The 21,933-nt window shown below is 39.2% G+C and overlaps 1 protein-coding gene across 5 annotated transcripts in view; it reads left to right on the top strand.

The window, feature by feature from the left end:
• LOC128685849 (MTOR-associated protein MEAK7) overlaps positions 1-21,933 on the top strand; it is a 174,432-nt gene that overhangs the window by 67,045 nt on the left and 85,454 nt on the right. For all 5 annotated transcript variants that reach the window (XM_070094361.1, XM_070094370.1, XM_070094364.1 and 2 more), the window contains exon 7: positions 3,248-3,350. In XM_070094361.1, the coding sequence (XP_069950462.1) occupies positions 3,248-3,350 (103 nt within the window). The remainder of the gene's footprint in view (positions 1-3,247; positions 3,351-21,933) is intronic.

Raw genomic sequence — 21,933 nt, 5'->3', positions numbered from 1 at the left:
AAAAATTACCTAACTGAAAAGAAATTAGACCTTAAGTGCCTCCTGGTGTTAGACAATGCCCCTGGTCATCCTACAGATGTGGCAGAGCGACTTTATGGGGACATTAGCTTCATTAAGGTGAAGTTTTTGCCTCCTAATACCACTCCTCTCCTGCAGCCCATGGACCAGCAGGTTATTGCAAACTTCAAAAAACTGTACACAAAAGCTCTGTTTGAAAGGTGCTTTGTAGTGACCTCAGAAACTCAATTGGCTCTAAGAGAATTTTGGAGAGAGCACTTTAATATCCTCAATTGTGTAAACCTTATAGGTAAGGCTTGGGAGGGAGTGACTAAGAGGACCTTGAACTCTGCTTGGAAGAAACTGTGGCCAGAATGTGTAGACCAAAGGGATTTTGAAGGATTTGAGGCTAACCCTGAGAGGAGTATGCCAGTTGAGGAATCAGTTGTGGCACTGAGGAAGTCCTTGGGGTTGGAGGTTAGTGGGGATGATGTGGAAGAGTTGGTGGAGGAGGACAAAGAAGAACTAACCACTGATGAGCTGCTAGATCAACTTCAACAGCAAGAGGCCAGACCTGAGGAAACTGGTTCGGAGGAGGGGAGAGAGAAATTGAAGAAGTTGCGTACTTCAAAGATTAAGGAAATGTGTGGAATGTGGCTTAAAGTGCAAACCTTTTTTGATGACAATCACCCTAACACAGCTATTGCAAGCCATGCTGGTGACTATTACACTGACAATGTTGTGAACCACTTTAGGAAAGTCATAAAGGAATGGGAGGTACAGGCCTCTATGGACAGATATGTTGTGCGACAGAAGTCCAGTGACTCTGAAGCTGGTCCTAGTGGCATTAAAAGAAGAAGGAAAGTAACCCCGGAAAAGGACTTGACACCTCAAGTCTTAATGGAAGGGGATTCCCCTTCTAAACACTAAGACTCTCTCCTCCTTCCATCCCATCAATCATCACCAGATCTTCAATAAAGGTAAGTGTCATGTAACTGTGCATGTCTTTTTCAGTTTGTGTGTATTAAAATTAATATTTTATGTGATAAAAGTTTTTTTTTCATACTTTGGGGTGTCTTGCACGGATTAGTTTGATTTCCATTATTTCTTATGGGGAAAATTCATTCGCAAAACGATAATTTCGCATAACAATGAGCTCTCAGGAACGGATTAATATTGTTATGCGGGGGTCCACTGTATTTTTATACGTATATACTTCTAAACTGTTGTATTGTGGGCACCTCTCCAAAAACAGTGATTATGTGTGAGTGAGGTGAAAGTGTTGAATGATGATGAAAGTATTTTCTTTTTGGGGATTTTCTTTCTCTTTGGGTCACCCTGCTTCGGTGGGAGACAGCCGACTTGTTGGAAAAAAAAAAAAATATGCGTGTGTAACATGACCTAAGTGTAGTTGAAATAGCAAGATATACCTGTTATCCCACATGTTTATGAGACAGAAGAAAAGACACCAGCACTCCTACCTGATTGCTTTTCCAGTTTGTTAACCCTTTGACTGTTGCAACTCCAAATCCTGAAGTGTTTCCTGGTGTCGACAAAGTTTTGGAAAAAAAAAAATTATTTTTTTCTAATGAAATGATAGAGAATCATTTCCCGATGGTAATGACACCAAAAACATGAAATTTGATCAAAAACTTATGGAATTATGCTCCCGCGAAGTTAGCAATCTCAGCAATATATACGCATCGGCGATTTTGCCGACTTTGAACCCTATTTTCAGCCAATTCCATTGTTCCAGTCAACCAAACTCATAGCTATTTCTTTAGAACTCCATTTTTTCTATCAATTGAGTACAAGAAACCACCGATTTACCGATTTCAAGTGGTCAGAAATTGGCAGTTTGGCCAATTTCACACAAATTAAAAAGATGCCAGTTTCAAAATTGGATCCAGAATAAACAATGCAGACATTCTTGGCACTAAAATAACTTATCCTTTGTTCATTAGTCACATCTCTAGGCCCCTCTTATATTACTCTTGCTTTCTATTTTGATTTTTTGTTCACACAAAAAATAGAAGATTTACTGTTATGCAGACTACTGCATTATTGTAAAAATGGTATAAATAATATCAGTGCATTAGTGAAAGAATATTAGACTCCCCAATTGATGTGTATTGGATGTGTGGTGTGATTTGTTTACTCTTGAACATTGGTAAAAATTGAACATTTCTGCTATTTTGAGCTCAATTTCAAGGTCATGTTCATCGTGAAACTAATCAAAATAATCTCTATTTCTGTAATATGTTTTCCATTCTATCAAATGAGACCAAGAAAACGAAAATACAACCATAAATACTATAGGAAAATACACCTCACAGTCAGCGTTTTAATCCAAAAACACGGTTGGAGTTTTTTTTTCTCTCATGCACAGCGTGCTGCAGGATTTTTTTTATACAGTGCACACTGACCACACAGACCCATTCTTTCACAAGTGGGCCTACCAGCTTTCTCCTGCTTGATTTGAAGCTGCTAGAATTATTGAGAACACATACGTCTGAAACACTGGCTTGTAAAACGTATGTATACGGCCGAAACAGTCAAAGGGTTAAGGTAGAAAAAAGTTTTTTTGTTTTGTTTTTTAAGTCTAGGAATATGCAGTCCACTCTGCTTTGTGTTCTTACATACACCCTTTTTTTCTTTTTCACTGAAGCAGTTATGCATGTATGCCTGTCTGTGTGCATTTGTTCATATATTTCTACATAAAAGAAAGACCCTGAATCATAGGTAGGTAGTCCCCGTCCTGTGTTTCACTGTTGAGAAATAATGATAAGAGTGCTGTGTTTGTGGTTGTAGTTGAACATCATTACTTTTATATTTAGATTGCTTCATTTTTAACCTCATGTGATTGCAAAAAGTGCTAAATTATGAAATGCTCACAATATGCAATAACTCCTTGAAAATGTTTATGTGTAGATTAATTAATCTAATAATAATTTAATGAGTGTTTTAAAAAAAATTAGTTAATCTGATTAAAAATAATAAAATCAAAATGTATATTTGGATTTATAGTATGTACATTGTTTTCAATTTAGTTAGTCTTGAATAAATATAGCCATGACAATGATAGTTCTGTACAAGTAAATGTAAATATGAAGAGCAAAAACATAAGACATTTTAACTTGCAGTGTATCTAGCCTGATCATAATCATTTCAAGCCACTGCAGCATTTACTGATGAGCTTTGTTAGTTCTATTTAAGAAGATTAAATAATTAAACAAGTGAATTGTTTCAGGTTGTGAAGAAAGGTCCCACCCTCCTAATAGTGGAGGACCAGTCTGGAAATAAATTTGGAGGTTTTGCTTCAGTGTCATGGGAGGTGCGGCCACAGTTTCAAGGTCAGTTGTTATTATGTTGAATGAAGTTTAGTGGATAACCTTAAAATTCTTTGTTGCCATTTTTCCCTCAAAGATATCAGTGAAATATTGCTATGCCAGTTTTTATATAGATTTGGTTCTTGAGTTATTTTTGGTGCAAGATCAATAATTTCATGAAAATTTGTTGACCTATATTGTGCTGGTTTCCTTAGTGCTGAATCTAGTGCTAATCTAGTTTATTTGTACGGTATCTAGTGCTTTTGTGTTCTGCATATTACTAGTGAAAAATGTCTTAAGATGAATATTCCTAAGCACTGGCATGTTAAGATAATGGTGAAAGGTGCAGTTGCCACTGTGTATGAGGGGCTCCACTGCTCTATATTATATTAAAAAATTTCTTTAATGGAACAAAACCTTAACGTTTAATTACAAATTGATTAATGTAAATGTATTATGCATTAGTATGAGTAATTAACTGCAGTAAAGCCTCGAAACAGTTGATCCCTATGTACGTAATGGATTTTGGATACAACAGACAAGCAAAGCATTTGGCTGCACGAAAGCTCAATGCAACAGACTAAGTCCACTGCATTGGACATTTGTCTGTTAATGGTACTGTTTATGTCTGGTAGGCTTTCCATTTAATAAAGTCTTCTGTACCAGGTATTTTGTCTGATAGCAGTAGTGTGCATGTCTGGTAGGCTTCCAATTTAATGGGCCAAGTCAGCTGCATTGGGCACTTGTTCAGTAGCAGTACAGTGGACCCTTGAGTTTCGAACTTAATCTGTTCCAGGAGCTAGTTCTAAAGTCAAAATGTTCGAAAGTCTAACCAATATTTCCCATAAGAAATAATGGAAATACAATTAATCCTTTTCAGAAGCCCAAAAATATTCACAAAAAAAATACATTTTATAGAGATTTCATTATAGTTTTACATACACACAACAAACATACATATTACAATTAGTAATAAATTTAAATAAACATAAAATAACATTTTTACTTATCTTTATTGAAGATTGGTGATGGCATCTGGAAGATAGGGAGGAGAGAGGAAGTTGGGGTTAATGTTTGGTGTCAGTATAGCTACTGAATTCCCTATAGTAGAAGTAGCAAGACGTACCTGAAATCTTGCATGTTTATGAGACAGAAAAAAGAGACCAGCAATCCTACCATCATATAAAACAATTACAGGTTTCCGTTTTACACTCACTTGGCAGGACGGTAGTACCTCCCTGGGCGGCTGCTGTGTACCAACCTACTACCTACATTACATGAATTGTGATAGATAAATAAGTTGTAGAGTTGATATTAGGGAAATTATTGAAGTATTTTCTCGTGCCTGGAATTCCACTGGAACAAATTAATTCCATTTCAGTTAATTTAAATGAGAAAAATTGATTCTGCAAATGAGCAAATCCAGTTGCGAGCAAGGTCATGGAACGAATTAAACTCATAAGTAGAGGTTCCACTGCGCACAGTTTCAGTGTTTTCCTTAGAAAACTAGTGACCTACTGCAGTTAACCTCAGAAATACAGTGGACTCCCGACTTAGGATATTAATTCATTCCAGAAGTCAGGAGGCCTGGTCACAGACCGGGCCGCGGGGGCGTTGACCCCCGGAACTCCCTCCAGGTAAACTCCAGGGTGCCGTTACCGAACGAATTTGTTCCCATAAGGAATATTGTAAATTAGATTAGTCCGTTTCAGACCCCCAAAAATACACATACAAAAGCACTTACAAAAATACACTTACATAATTGTTCGAGTTTTCTCTTACTTTGTTTTCTCTTACAGTAAGAACATGGGAAGATACTATATTCAGATTGGGACAGAAATGGCGAACACTTCTGCTGCTTCTTCTGCCACCATATTATGGCCTATTTTATTCATTCTAGAGTGTATATCATGTTTCTGTGTTAACCCTTTCAGGGTCCATGCCATAGTTCTACGGCTTTGAGCAGTAAATTTGGGTCTAGATATGAGAGAATACATCTATGTGGTATGTATGCACCACATAAAACAAATCCTGCGGCACACACTGCATAATGAGAGAAAAAACCGTGACCGTGATTTTCGATTAAAACAGCGACTTTGCAGTGTTTTTTCATATGTTTTTATAGTTCTATTTGCAATTTCTTGGTCTCATTTGATAGAATGGAAGATATATTACAGAAATAGAGATGATTTTGATTGGCTTTAGTAACTGGAAATGGCTTGAAACTGAGCTCGAAGTAGCCGAAATGTTAAATTTTTGCCTATGTTCAAGAGTAAACAAATGACTTCACACATCTAATAAATGCCAGCTGGTGGGTCTAATATGTGTTAACAAATGTGGTGATATTATTTATACAATTATTACAATATTGCATAAAAGTAAATCTTCTATTTTTGGTTTGAATAAAAATTCATTATGTGAATAAAAAATAAAAATGGAATTCATTTGTAAAGCCTCAAAACATAACTAATGAACAGAGGAAATGTTAGTTTAGTGCCAGGAATACCTATATTGTTTATTCTGGACCCTATTTTGAAATTGGAATATTTTGAACTTTGCATTAAATTGGCCAAATTACCAATTTCCGATCACTATTTTGTAGTTGAAACAGTTGACTTAGTGATTTCTTGTGCTCAATTGATAGGATAGAAGTAATACTAGTGAAATAGCTAAGAATTTGGTTGACTGGAATAATGTAATTGGCCTAAAATGGGAGTCAAAGTCGGCAAAATCGCCGATGCGTAAATATCGCTGACTCATCAAAATTCGTGAGAGCATAATTTTGTCAGTTTTCCATCAAATTTCATACTTTTTGTTTTATTACCTTCAGAAAAAGATTCTCTACTATTTCATAAGACTAAAATAACAAAAAATTTTTTTTGAAAATTCTTGGACCCTGGTGCACACTTTGAAATTTGGCCTCTGGACCCTGAAAAGATTAATTATATTGTTTATTATGTCATATTAGATGAATTGTGATAGATAAATAAGCCGTATAGTTGATAGTGTCATATTCAGGTATTTTTCCTCGTCTCTCAGAGTCCAGGAACGAATTAATGCCTTTTCATTTAATTTATATGAGAAAAATTAATTTGATATACGAGTAAATTGAGTTACGAGCTAGCTCCTGGAATGGATTAAACTCGTAAGTCAAGGTTCCACTGTAATTGTATAAACAGTGTCAGCACATTTGTGAACACGTATTAGACTGACCAGTTGGACGGGTATCAGATGAGTGACGTAATTTGTGTACTCTGGAATATCAGCAAAAATTTAAACATTTCTGCTACTTTGAGCTCAGTTTCAAGGTACTTTCAGTTTCTTAAACCAGTCAAAATCATCTCTATTTCTGTAATATGTTTTCCATTCTATCAAATGAAATCAAGAAGCTGAGAATACAAGCATAAAAAGCGTATAAAAATACACCGCAGAGTCACTGTTTTAAACCAAGAAAGCTGTCAATTTTTTTCCCATTATGCATTGCCTGCTGCAGGATTATATTTTTATGTGGTGCACACTTACCGCATAGACCCATTCTCTTATATCTAGGCCCAAATTTACCACTCAGAGCTTATCAGAGAGAGCTGAGCTCATGGCTTAGAACTACATGACTGACCCCAGGCTTCAAAGCTGTAAAACAATGGGATCGACCTCAAAAGGGTGAATAAATTACAGCCTCTCCTCACTTAATGACAAAGTTCCGTTCCTTAGACCACATCAGTAAATGAATTCGTTGCTAAGCAAGGAGCATACTGTTAAGTGGGTTTGTCAACCATCTTTGATATTGTTTTAATGTCACTTTTGCACTATTTATAACATTTTTAGTATATTTTTAAATGTTTATACAATAGTGTACTGTATATTTTAATAAACAAAATAGAGGAAATCAGCTCTAGTATACATTATTTAGGTATACATACTGGTCAGAGAGCCCGTCATAAGTCCGAGTTGTTGGTAAATGAGTACGTTGCTAAGTGAGGAGAGGCTGTATTTTTAATATTTTTTACCAAATGCATTCATACTTTTTGTATACAGTGGACCCCCGCATAGCGAACGCCTTGCATAGCGAACATTCCGCATAGCGAACGCTTTGATCGCTAAAATTTTGCCCCGCATAGTAGACAAAAACCCGCTCAGCGAACTTCGTCCGAGACGCGTCCAATGTGCGGCCTCAGCCAGCCTCACATGTGCCGCCTGTCCCATTGTTTACCAGCTAGCCTCCGCGGTAACATTCAAGCATACACTCGGAATATTTCGTATTATTACAGTGTTTTCGGTTCTGTTTGTTGAAAATAAGTGACCATGGGCCCCAAGAAAGCTTCTAGTGCCAACCCTGTGGTAAAAAGGGTGAGAATTAGTATGGAAATTAAGAAAGATTTTGAAGGGTTTGGGGCTAACCCTGAGAAGCCTATGCCAGTTGTGGAATCCATTGTGCCTACTTCAAAAATTAAGGAAATGTGTGCACAGTGGGTTGAACTGCAAACCTTTATGGATGAAAATCACCCTGACACAGCTGTTGCAAGGCGTGCTGGTGACTATTTCAATGACAATGTTATGGCCCATTTTAGACAAATCGTAAAGGAACGGGAGGTACAGAGCTCTATGGACAGAAAGAAGTCCAGTGACTCTGAAGCTGGTCCTAGTGGCATTAAAAGAAGAAGGGAAGTAACCCCGGAAAAGGACTTGCCTCCTCAAGTGTTAATGGAAGGGGATTCCCCTTCTAAACACTAACACTCTCTCTCCCCTCCTCCCATCCCATCAATCATCACCAGATCTTCAATAAAAGTAAGTGTCATGTAATTGTGCATGCCTTTTTCAGTTTGTGTGTACTAAAATTAACATTTTTTTGTGGTAAAAAATTTTTTTTTTCATACTTTTGGGTGTCTTGCACGGATTAATTTTATTTCCATTATTTCTTATGGGGAAAATTAATTCGCATAGCGAACATTTCGCATAACGACCAGCCCTCTTGCACGGATTAAGTTCGCTATGCGGGGGTCCACTGTATTCATTTTATGCATGTATAGCAAGCTTGCATTTGTTTGGTAGAGATTGGTGAATATACTATAGATGTAATATTTACATTTTTATGAAGGGTAAATTAAGTATATTATTTTTTCTAGGTTACTTTTTGTGTATTTTCTTTTTATGCATGTTTAGAGATCTCACATTTGTTTGGTAGAGATTAGTTAAATACTGTAGGTTAAATAATTATGTTACTTATTGTGTTGGGTTGTGGTAACCACTGCTGCCCCTATACTGGACTCTTAGTGGGTAACACGGGGGATAGCTCATTCATGTCACACCCTCTTTCATACAATTATCCTCATTACTATCTTTTCACATTATATACCCAGGCACCTAATTTTTTTTTTTTTTTTTTTTCAACAAGTCGGCCGTCTCCCACCGAGGCAGGGTGACCCAAAAAAGAAAGAAAATCCCCAAAAAGAAAATACTTTCATCATCATTCAACACTTTCACCACACTCGCACATTATCACTGTTTTTGCAGAGGTGCTCAGAATACAACAGTCTAGAAGCATACACATATAAAGATACACAACATATCCCTCCAAACTGCCAATATCCCAAACCCCTCCTTTAAAGTGCAGGCATTGTACTTCCCATTTCCAGGACTCAAGTCCGACTATATGAAAATAACCAGTTTCCCTGAATCCCTTCACTAAATATTACCCTGCTCACACTCCAACAGATCGTCAGGTCCCAAGTACCATTCGTCTCCATTCACTCCTATCTAACACGCTCACGCACGCTTGCTGGAAGTCCAAGCCCCTTGCCCACAAAACCTCCTTTACCCCCTCTCTCCAACCCTTTCGAGGACGACCCCTACCCCGCCTTCCTTCCCCTATAGATTTATATGCTTTCCATGTCATTCTACTTTGATCCATTCTCTCTAAATGACCAAACCACCTCAACAACCCCTCTTCTGCCCTCTGACTAATACTTTTATTAACTCCACACCTTCTCCTAATTTCCACACTCTGAATTTTCTGCATAATATTTACACCACACATTGCCCTTAAACAGGACATCTCCACTGCCTCCAACCGTCTCCTTGCTGCTGCATTTACCACCCAAGCTTCACACCCATATAAGAGTGTTGGTACTACTATACTTTCATACATTCCCTTCTTTGCCTCCATAGATAACGTTTTTTGACTCCACATATACCTCAACGCACCACTCACCTTTTTTCCCTCATCAATTCTATGATTAACTTCATCCTTCATAAATCCATCCGCCGACACGTCAACTCCCAAGTATCTGAAAACATTCACTTCTTCCATACTCCTCCTCCCCAGTTTGATATCCAATTTTTCTTTATCTAAATCATTTGACACCCTCATCACCTTACTCTTTTCTATGTTCACTTTCAACTTTCTACCTTTACACACATTCCCAAACTCATCCACTAACCTTTGCAATTTTTCTTTAGAATCTCCTATAAGCACAGTATCATCAGCAAAAAGTAACTGTGTCAATTCCCATTTTGAATTTGATTCCCCAAAATTTAATCCCACCCCTCTCCTGAACTCCCTAGCATTTACTTCCTTTACAACCCCATCTATAAATATATTAAACAACCATGGTGACATTACACATCCCTGTCTAAGACCTACTTTTACCGGGAAGTAGTCTCCCTCTCTTCTACACACCCTAACCTGAGCCTCACTATCCTCATAAAAACTCTTTACAGCATTTAATAACTTACCACCTATTCCATATACTTGCAACATCTGCCACATTGCTCCTCTATCCACTCTATCATATGCCTTTTCTAAATCCATAAATGCAATAAAAACTTCCCTACCTTTATCTAAATACTGTTCACATATATGCTTCAATGTAAACACTTGATCTACACATCCCCTACCCACTCTGAAACCTCCTTGCTCATCCGCAATCCTACATTCTGTCTTACCTCTAATTCTTTCAATTATAACCCTACCGTACACTTTTCCTGGTATACTCAGTAAGCTTATTCCTCTATAATTTTTACAGTCTCTTTTGTCCCCTTTCCCTTTATATAAAGGGACTATACATGCTCTCCGCCAATCCCTAGGTACCTTCCCCTCTTTCATACATTTATTAAACAAAAGTACCAACCACTCCAACATTATATCCCCCCCTGCTTTTAACATTTCTGTCATGATCCCATCAGTTCCAGCTGCTTTACCCCCTTTCATTTTACGTAATGCCTCACGTACCTCCCCCACACTTACATTCTGCTCTTCTTCACTCCTAAAAGATGGCATACCTCCCTGACCAGTGCATGAAATTACTGCTTCTGTTTCTTCCTTAACATTTAAAAGTTCCTCAAAATATTCTCGCCCTCTACCCAATACCTCCATCTCCCCATCTACTAACTCCCCTACTCTGTTTTTAACTGACAAATCCATATTTTCCCTAGGCTTTCTTAACTTGTTTAACTCACTCCAAAATTTTTTCTTATTTTCTTTAAAATTTCTTGACAGTGCCTCTCCCACTCTATCATCTGCTCTCCTTTTGCACTCTCTCACCACTCTCTTTACCTTTCTTTTACTCTCCATATACTCTGCTCTTCTTATAACACTTCTGCTTTGTAAAAACCTCTCATAAGCTACCTTTTTCTCTTTTATCACACCCTTTACTTCATCATTCCACCAATCACTCCTCTTTCCTCCTGCTCCCACCCTCCTATAACCACAAACTTCTGCCCCACATTTTAATACTGCATTTTTAAAACTATTCCAACCCTCTTCAACCCCCCCACTACTCATCTTTGCACTAGTCACCTTTCTGCCAATAGTCGCTTATATCTCACCCGAACTTCCTCCTCCCTTAGTTTATACACTTTCACCTCCCTCTTACTTGTTGTTGCCACCTTCCTCTTTTCCCATCTACCTCTTACTCTAACTGTAGCTACAACTAAATAATGATCCGATATATCAGTTGCCCCTCTATAAACATGTACATCCTGGAGCTTACCCATCAACCTTTTATCCACCAATACATAATCTAATAAACTACTTTCATTACGTGCTACATCATACCTTGTATATTTATTTATCCTCTTTTTCATAAAATATGTATTACTTATTACCAAATTTCTTTCTACACATAGCTCAATTAAAGGCTCCCCATTTACATTTACCCCTGGCACCCCAAATTTACCTACTACTCCCTCCATAACATTTTTACCCACTTTAGCATTGAAATCCCCAACCACCATTACTCTCACACTTGATTCAAAACTCCCCACGCATTCACTCAACATTTCCCAAAATCTCTCTCTCTCCTCTACACTTCTCTCTTCTCCAGGTGCATACACGCTTATTATAACCCACTTTTCACATCCTATCTTTATTTTACTCCACATAATCCTTGAATTAATACATTTATAGTCCCTCTTTTCCTGCCATAGCTTATCCTTCAACATTATTGCTACTCCTTCTTTAGCTCTAACTCTATTTGAAACCCCTGACCTAATCCCATTTATTCCTCTCCACTGACACTCTCCCACCCCCTTCAGCTTTGTTTCACTTAAAGCCAGGACATCCAGCTGCTTCTCATTCATAACATCCACAATCATCTCTTTCTTATCATCTGCACAACATCCATGCACATTCAGACTTCCCACTTTGACAATTTTCTTCTTCTTATTCTTTTTAGTAATCTTTACAGGAAAAGGGGTTACTAGCCCATTGTTCCCGGCATTTTAGTTGACTTTTACAACACGCATGGCTTACGAAGGAAAGATTCTTATTCCACTTCCCCATGGATATAAAAGGAAAATTAATAAGACCAAGAACTATTAAGATAAAATCAAAGAAAACTCAGAATGAGGGAGTAGTGAACATATGTAAAAAATCTTGAGTTAAATGCATTGCAAGAGAGGGTGGGATTGAGGAAAGAGAGTACCTCAGACTTCTCAGAAATCCCCACTGTTATCAGCCTCTAAATCTACCACAATTCCTGAAAATGACCAGATTCTCCTCAACCAGTTCCATTACCCTCTACTTCTAATTCAGTCATTTTAAAAAAAAACATCACTTCCAATGAGCAAGAAAGACACCATCATTATTCAAGATAAATATTGTATTGTACTGTATACTGGAGAATTGTAGCTCTTCTGTTTAATTAGCATGTACAGTATCCAGGGTTTAATACTATTTGTAATTGAAAAGGAAGGGTATTAAATGCAAACTACTGAATAAATATTCTTAGTTAAAAAGTAAAAGAACTTAGATACAGAATATTATAGTTTTCTGAATGCCTCTCCAATTATAACATTGTTGTTCATGGGAAAATAGGTTCCAAGTTCCAGACATTTGACTTGCAAAAAAATTTCAGAAATGTATGGTCATACATGGGGAGACCTACTGTACTGTAAAACAAGATGTGATCAGAATAATGGAGAAATAAATTAGATAAGTTATGGATAGCATACAGCTGTACTTAGGGGTCTCAAGAAAAGAAATAAATTGCCTTAGAGCTGACATTAGGTGCATATCTATAAATTTGCCCTTGAAGCAAAACAAATTGTATGTCCATATGTTTACAGTGGCCCATTCTAAATTGTCATACCATCTTTCCTAAAAATATCTATGAGATACTAAAGAAATAAAACTTCAAACTAAATTAACCCTTTCAGGGTCCGTCCCGTAGATCTACGGCTTTTCGGTGAGTGTCCAAACCGTAGATCTACGCCAAAATTCTAGCGCCGTCAAATTTAGCGCGAAAGCGCTCATAGGCCTACATGTGAGAGAATGGGTCTGCGCCATGGGTGTGCGCCATAAACAAAAAATCTAGGCGCCTGCATAGCATTGTGGGAGCGCCAGCTCAGTCACCCTTGTTCACCATGCCTCGTCGCAAGTCAGCTCTCACTCCCCGGAAAATTGGGACTCTCCTCTTCCTGTCTGATAGTTCTGACACTGATGGAAGTGCAAATGAAGACGAATTCTACGGCTTTGATAAGTTAGTGACCGAAAATAATGACCAGGATATCGATAATAGTGCAGAAAACCCCGACGATCCTCGACCTTCTACCTCTGGTGTGGGCACTCGTGACTCACGGTCGGGTGTTCCTAAACGTAAGAGAAAACTAATATTTTCGCGTGGCCAGGCCTCTGACTTCAGTAATGACGATGATTCTGACGTGGATTGTGATTTTATTGCGCTCGACGATCATTCGAGTAGTGATAGTGAGGAATCATATTCACCAGTGAAGCGTTGGTATGTTCGCCGCTGCATGTGCTCGGGTAGTGTACCCTATGCTGTGCCCAGGGGACGGAGTACATCCCGGAGTACATCCCGTGGCCCTACACCCGTTTTAGGTAGTGATAGTGAGGATGATGTGGCTACACTTGGCATGGATGGGCCACAGGCATCAGTGGATGGTGTTAGTGGTGCTGGTGGTGGTAGTGGCACCGCCATGCGTGACTCACCATGCCACGCGGGGACCCACGCTGCTGACTCGTCAGTTCAAGGACAAAGCGGAGTGTCAGCCACCAGCCCGCCACAACCACAACCACCCGTACAACCAGCCTATGATGTCCAGTATCCACCACAAAACCGTATGTGGGATTGGCAGCAAAATCCCAATTTTGTTCCCAAGCCTCACCACTTTGATGACTCTCAAAGTGGAATTCTACCTACCTGTCCCCTTGGAACCACGGCCAATGAACTGGAATTCTTTGAATTTTTCTTTGACCAGCCATTGATGGAAATTATTGCCAGGGAAAGTAATAAGTATTTTCAGTACACCATGGCAAATACGATCTTATCACCACAGTCAAGACTACACAAGTGGAAAGAGACGACTGTTGCAGAAATGTATTTGCTTTTTGCAACAATAATGCTTATGCCTCACGTCTATAAGCATAATATAAAAGCATACTGGTCCACAGATCGGCTAATTTCTACCCCATCCTTCAGTGAAATAATACCAGTGAACAGGTTTATCTTACTCTTACGTATGTTGCACTTCTCTGACAAAACCAGGCCTGACAGAAGTGACAGGTTATACAAGATTAGAAATGTTTTCATGTATCTCAAACAAAAGTTCAGGATATACTTTTATCCATTCAAGAATCTTGTAATTGATGAGTCTTTGATTTTGTTCAAAGGTAGACTGTCATTCAAGCAGTATATACCGAGCAAGAGGAACCGCTTTGGTATAAAATTGTTTGTACTCTGTGATTGTGACAGTGGCCTGGTGTTGGATATTGTTGTATACACGGGTAGTAAAACATTGAAAGATACCAAGATGTTCTTGGGTATCTCAGGTGACGTAGTGAGAAACATGATGGCACCTTATCTTGGTAAGGGCCATACATTATATACCTATAACTGGTACACAAGCCCATTACTCAGTGATTTCATGCGAGTGAACAAGACAGATGTGTGTGGCACAGTGCGTTCTAATCGTAAACATATGCCCAGGCTCAACGCAGGTGTTCGTGGTGATGATGTGCAGGTGTTTACTGCCAATGACATCATGGCATTACGGTGGCATGACAAACGAGATGTCACATTGTTGACAACCATTCACCGTAATGAAATGCAAGACAGTGGCAAAGTTGATCGAGTGACTAATGAACGTATTCGAAAACCAGTGTCAGTGATTGATTATACACAAAACATGCGCTTGGTTGACAAGTGTGACATGCAGATTGGTTTTGTTGACTGTGTTCGTAAGAGTTATAAGTGGTACATGAAACTTTTCTTCCATCTCATGGACATTTCAATGCTGAATGCATATAATATGTACCAAATAAAGACTGGTAACAGACCACCGTATGGTGAATTTTGTTTGTCTGTTGTCAGACAACTCATAATGAAGTACCAGGTAACAACACCTGCAATACAACATGGTCCTCGAATTCATCACGATATACCCAAGCGTTTGAGGAGAGAAGGTGATCATTTCATAATACAGCTTCCTTCAACTCAAAAGAAATTTGCTCAGAAGAGATGCATCGTCTGTGCACAAACAAAACGACGGCAACAAAGACACAAAGACACTCGGTTTATGTGTGAGGAATGTAAGGTGCCTCTGTGCATGGTGCCTTGTTTCAATGAGTTCCACAAGCTCCAGCAGTTCTAAAACCATGTCCAGTGATTGTAAATATGTAAATATATGATAGAACATTAGTTATTTTTTATTATCACACCGGCCGATTCCCACCAAGGCAGGGTGGCCCGAAAAAGAAAAACTTTCACCATCATTCACTCCATCACTGTCTTGCCAGAAGGGTGCTTTACACTACAGTTATTTAAACTGCAACATTAACACCCCTCCTTCAGAGTGCAGGCACTGTACTTCCCATCTCCAGGACTCAAGTCCGGCCTGCCGGTTTCCCTGAATCCCTTCATAAATGTTACTTTGCTCACACTCCAACAGCACGTCAAGTATTAAAAACCATTTGTCTCCATTCACTCCTATCAAACACGCTCACGCATGCCTGCTGGAAGTCCAAGCCCCTCGCACACAAAACCTCCTTTACCCCCTCCCTCCAACCCTTCCTAGGCCGACCCCTACCCCGCCTTCCTTCCACTACAGACTGATACACTCTTGAAGTCATTCTGTTTCGCTCCATTCTCTCTACATGTCCGAACCACCTCAACAACCCTTCCTCAGCCCTCTGGACAACAGTTTTGGTAATCCCGCACCTCCTCCTAACTTCCAAACTACGAATTCTCTGCATTATATTCACACCACACATTGCCCTCAGACATGACATCTCCACTGCCTCCAGCCTTCTCCTCGCTGCAACATTCATCACCCACGCTTCACACCCATATAAGAGCGTTGGTAAAACTATACTCTCATACATTCCCCTCTTTGCCTCCAAGGACAAAGTTCTTTGTCTCCACAGACTCCTAAGTGCACCACTCACTCTTTTTCCCTCATCAATTCTATGATTCACCTCATCTTTCATAGACCCATCCGCTGACACGTCCACTCCCAAATATCTGAATACGTTCACCTCCTCCATACTCTCTCCCTCCAATCTGATATTCAATCTTTCATCACCTAATCTTTTTGTTATCCTCATAACCTTACTCTTTCCTGTATTCACCTTTAATTTTCTTCTTTTGCACACCCTACCAAATTCATCCACCAATCTCTGCAACTTCTCTTCAGAATCTCCCAAGAGCACAGTGTCATCGGCAAAGAGCAGCTGTGACAACTCCCACTTTGTGTGTGATTCTTTATCTTTTAACTCCACGCCTCTTGCCAAGACCCTCGCATTTACTTCTCTTACAACCCCATCTATAAATATATTAAACAACCACGGTGACATCACACATCCTTGTCTAAGGCCTACTTTTACTGGGAAAAAATTTCCCTCTTTCCTACATACTCTAACTTGAGCCTCACTATCCTCGTAAAAACTCTTCACTGCTTTCAGTAACCTACCTCCTACACCATACACTTGCAACATCTGCCACATTGCCCCCCTATCCACCCTGTCATACGCCTTTTCCAAATCCATAAATGCCACAAAGACCTCTTTAGCCTTATCTAAATACTGTTCACTTATATGTTTCACTGTAAACACCTGGTCCACACACCCCCTACCTTTCCTAAAGCCTCCTTGTTCATCTGCTATCCTATTCTCCGTCTTACTCTTAATTCTTTCAATTATAACTCTACCATACACTTTACCAGGTACACTCAACAGACTTATCCCCCTATAATTTTTGCACTCTCTTTTATCCCCTTTGCCTTTATACAAAGGAACTATGCATGCTCTCTGCCAATCCCTAGGTACCTTACCCTCTTCCATACATTTATTAAATAATTGCACCAACCACTCCAAAACTATATCCCCACCTGCTTTTAACATTTCTATCTTTATCCCATCAATCCCGGCTGCCTTACCCCCTTTCATTTTACCTACTGCCTCACGAACTTCCCCCACACTCACAACTGGCTCTTCCTCACTCCTACAAGATGTTATTCCTCCTTGCCCTATACACGAACATTAGTATTATACAATATTTGTGCATGTTTATTGTAATAAACAACAGTGGTAAACAATAATATGATAATAACTTTAGTGCGGTTATTGTGTTCAATACAGTGAGTTTATATATATCAATTATATACAGTATTGGTCTCTCAGGCCCCAAATGTTAGTAGGAATAGAAAAAAATTGGAAAAGAAAAGAAAAAACAACTAAAACAACAAAATAATATAATACGCGTATGTGGAATTCGTCGATGTTGCCACTACCACATCATTTTCTATAAACTTCTTGGCACTGTATCTCGGTAAGTACTGATCAGATTCTAATTTTTTTTGTTTTATTACCTTCACAAAAATATGCTCTTTAATTCTGTAAGAAAAAATAATTTTTTTTTTTTTTTTTCAAAATTTCTTGGACACTGGTGTGTGACTTCAGATTTTGGCCTTGGACCCTGAAAGGGTTAAATGTAGTGCAGTTGTCTTGTTTTATGCTGTAGATATTTTCAAGGCCCATGGCAACTGTACTAAGCTCAGTCAACATTTAATGCCCCATAACATGCTTTATAGACCACACCAAATTTGTCTGGAAAATATGTAACACACATGCATAATTATCAATAAGAGACAGGACATGCAATGATAGCATATTTCCATGAAGTGGATCTGTGGAAAGTGATGGGCACTTGTATTATTATTATTTTTTTTTTTTTTTCAACAAGTCGGCCGTCTCCCACCGAGGCAGGGTGACCCAAAAAAGAAAGAAAATCCCCAAAAAGGAAATACTTTCATCATCATTCAACACTTTCACCACACTCACACATTATCACTGCTTTTGCAGAGGTGCTCAGAATGCAACAGTTTAGAAGCATATACATATAAAGATACACAACATATCCCTCCAAACTGCCAATATCCCAAACCCCTCCTTTAAAGTGCAGGCATTGTACTTCCCATTTCCAGGACTCAAGTCCGACTATAGGAAAATAACCGGTTTCCCTGAATCCCTTCACTAAATATTACCCTGCTCACACTCCAACAGATCATCAGGTCCCAAGTATCATTCGTCTCCATTCACTCCTATCTAACACGCTCATGCACGCTTGCTGGAAGTCCAAGCCCCTCGCCCACAAAACCTCCTTTACCCCCTCTTTCCAACCCTTTCGAGGACGACCCCTACCCCTCTTTCCTTCCCCTATAGATTTATATGCTTTCCATGTCATTCTACTTTGATCTATTCTCTCTAAATGACCAAACCACCTCAACAACCCCTCTTCTGCCCTCTGACTAATGCTTTTATTAACTCCACAACTTCTCCTAATTTCCACACTCCGAATTTTCTGCATAATATTTACACCACACATTGCCCTTAGACAGGACATCTCCACTGCCTCCAACCGTCTCCTCGCTGCTGCATTTACCACCCAAGCTTCACATCCATATAAGAGTGTTGGTACTACTATACTTTCATACATTCCCTTCTTTGCCTCCATAGATAACATTTTTTGACTCCACATATACCTCAATGCACCACTCACCTTTTTTCCCTCATCAATTCTATGATTAACCTCATCCTTCATAAATCCATCCGCCGACACGTCAACTCCCAAGTATCTGAAGACATTCACTTCTTCCATACTCCTCCTCCCCAATTTGATATCCAATTTTTCTTTATCTAAATCATTTGATATCCTCATCACCTTACTCTTTTCTATGTTCACTTTCAACTTTCTACCTTTACACACATTCTCAAACTCATCCACTAACCTTTGCAATTTTTCTTTAGAATCTTCCATAAGCACAGGTTAGGGTGTGTAGAAGAGAGGGAGAATACTTCCCGGTAAAAGTAGGTCTTAGACAGGGATGTGTAATGTCACCATGGTTGTTTAATATATTTATAGATGGGGTTGTAAAAGAAGTAAATGCTAGGGTGTTCGGGAGAGGGGTGGGATTAAATTATGGGTAATCAAATTCAAAATGGGAATTGACACAGAATTGACACATTGGCTGTTTCCCACCTATGTAGGGTGACCTGAGAAATAAGAAACACTTTCATCATTACTCACTCCATCACTGTCTTGCCAAAGGCATGCCTACACTACAGTTCAAAAACTGCAACATATATCCACCCCTCCTTCAGAAAGTAGGCACTATACTTCCCACCTTCAGGACTCAAATCTGGCTAACAAGTTTCCCTGAATCCCTTCTTTATATAAATGTTACATTGCTCATACTCTCGAGCATGTCAGGTCATAAAAACTATTCGTCTCCATTTCTATCTAACATGCTCATTCATGTTTGCTGGAAGTCAAAGCCTATTGCATACAAAACCTTTACCCCCCCTCCCTTCCAACCTTTCCTTGGATGACCCTCTACCCTGCCTTCCTTCCACTATAGATTTATTTATTTTTTTTTTTATTATCACACTGGCCGATTCCCACCAAGGCAGGGTGGCCCGAAAAAGAAAAACTCTCACCATCATTCACTCCATCACTGTCTTGCCAGAAGGGTGCTTTACACTACAGTTTTTAACCCTTTGAGGGTTTTCGTCGTACTAGTACGTCTTACGCGTAGGGGTTTTTGACGTACTAGTACTCATAAATTCTAGCGGCCTCAAATCTAGTGGGAGAAAGCTGGTAGGCCTTCATATGAAAGAATGGGTCTATGTGGTCAGTGTGCACAGTCTAAAAAAAATCCTGCAGCACACAGTGCATAATGAGAAAAAAAAAACTTTGACCATTTTTTTTGAATAAATCAGCGACTTTGCAGTGTATTTTCGTATGGTATTTATTGTTGTATTCTAGTTTTCTTGGTCTCATTTTATAGAATGGAAGACATATTATAGAAATTGAGATGATTTTGACTGGTTTTACAAAGAAAGGTGCCTTGAAATTGAGCTCAAAGTAGCAGAAATGTTCGATTTTTACCAAACTTCAAAAGTAAACAAATCGTGCCAAGCATGCAATACACGTCAACTGGTGAGTCTAATATTCTTTCACAAGTGCACCAATAATATTTATACCATTTTTTACACTAATGCAGTAGTCTGCATAACAGTAAATCTTATATTTTTTGTGAAAATAAAAATTCAAAGTGGAAAGCAAAAGAATATAAGAGGGGCCTTGAGACATGACTAATGACTAGAGGAAATGTCATTTTAGTGCCAGGAATGTCTTTCTTGTTTATTCTGGACCCTATTCGGAAATTGGCATCTTTTGAAATTTGTGTGAAATTGGCAAAATTGCTAAATTCTGACCACTGTACTGGATAGTTGAATTTCATAAATGAGTGGTTTCTTGCACCCATTCGATAGAAAAAATGGAGTTCTAGCGAAATATTCATGTTTTTTGTCGACTAGTACAGTGAAATTGGCCGAAAATGGGGCTCAAAGTGGGCAAAATCGCCGATGCGTAAACATCGCCGAGACCGATAACTTTGCGAGAGCATAATTCCGTAAGTTTTCTATCAAATTTCAAACTTTTGGTGTCTTTATGATCGGGAAAAGATTCTCTATCTTTTCATAAGAGAAAATAATTTTTTTTTTTTTTTAAATTTGGCCGACCCTGAGAACAAGTTTCGGAGAGGGCCTGTCGACCCTCAAAGGGTTAAACTGCAACATTAACACCCCTCCCTCAGAGTGCAGGCACTGTACTTCCCATCTCCAGGACTCAAGTCCGGCCTCCCGGTTTCCCTGAATCCCTTCATAAATGTTACTTTGCTCACACTCCAACAGCACGTCAAGTATTAAAAACCATTTGTCTCCATTCACTCCTATCAAACACGCTCATGCATGCCTGCTGGAAGTCCAAGCCCCTCGCACACAAAACCTCCTTTACCCCCTCCCTCCAACCTTTCCTAGGCCGACCCCTACCCCGCCCTCCTTCCACTACAGACTGATACACTCTTGAAGTCATTCTGTTTCGCTCCATTCTCTCTACATGTCCGAACCACCTCAACAACCCTTCCTCAGCCCTCTGGACAACAGTTTTGGTAATCCTGCACCTCCTCCTAACTTCCAAACTACGAATTCTCTGCATTATATTCACAACACACATTGCCCTCAGACATGACATCTCCACTGCCTCCAGCCTTCTCCTCGCTGCAACATTCATCACCCACGCTTCACACCCATATAAGAGCGTTGGTAAAACTATACTCTCATACATTCCCCTCTTTGCCTCCAAGGACAAAGTTCTTTGTCTCCACAGACTCCTAAGTGCACCACTCACTCTTTTTCCCTCATCAATTCTATGATTCACCTCATCTTTCATAGACCCATCCGCTGACACGTCCACTCCCAAATATCTGAATACGTTCACCTCCTCCATACTCTCTCCCTCCAATCTGATATCCAATCTTTCATCACCTAATCTTTTTGTTATCCTCATAACCTTACGCTTTCCTGTATTCACCTTTAATTTTCTTCTTTTGCACACACTACCAAATTCATCCACCAATCTCTGCAACTTCTCTTCAGAATCTCCCAAGAGCACAGTATCATCAGCAAAGAGCAGCTGTGACAACTCCCACGTTGTGTGTGATTCTTTATCTTTTAACTCCACGCCTCTTGCCAAGACCCTCGCATTTACTTCTCTTACAACCCCATCTATAAATATATTAAACAACCACGGTG

Source organism: Cherax quadricarinatus, chromosome 4, assembly GCF_038502225.1.
Source record: "Cherax quadricarinatus isolate ZL_2023a chromosome 4, ASM3850222v1, whole genome shotgun sequence".
NCBI lineage: Eukaryota > Metazoa > Arthropoda > Malacostraca > Decapoda > Parastacidae > Cherax > Cherax quadricarinatus.
The sequence above is the reverse complement of the archived record's forward strand: the minus strand, read 5'-3'. Positions and strand labels throughout refer to the sequence as shown.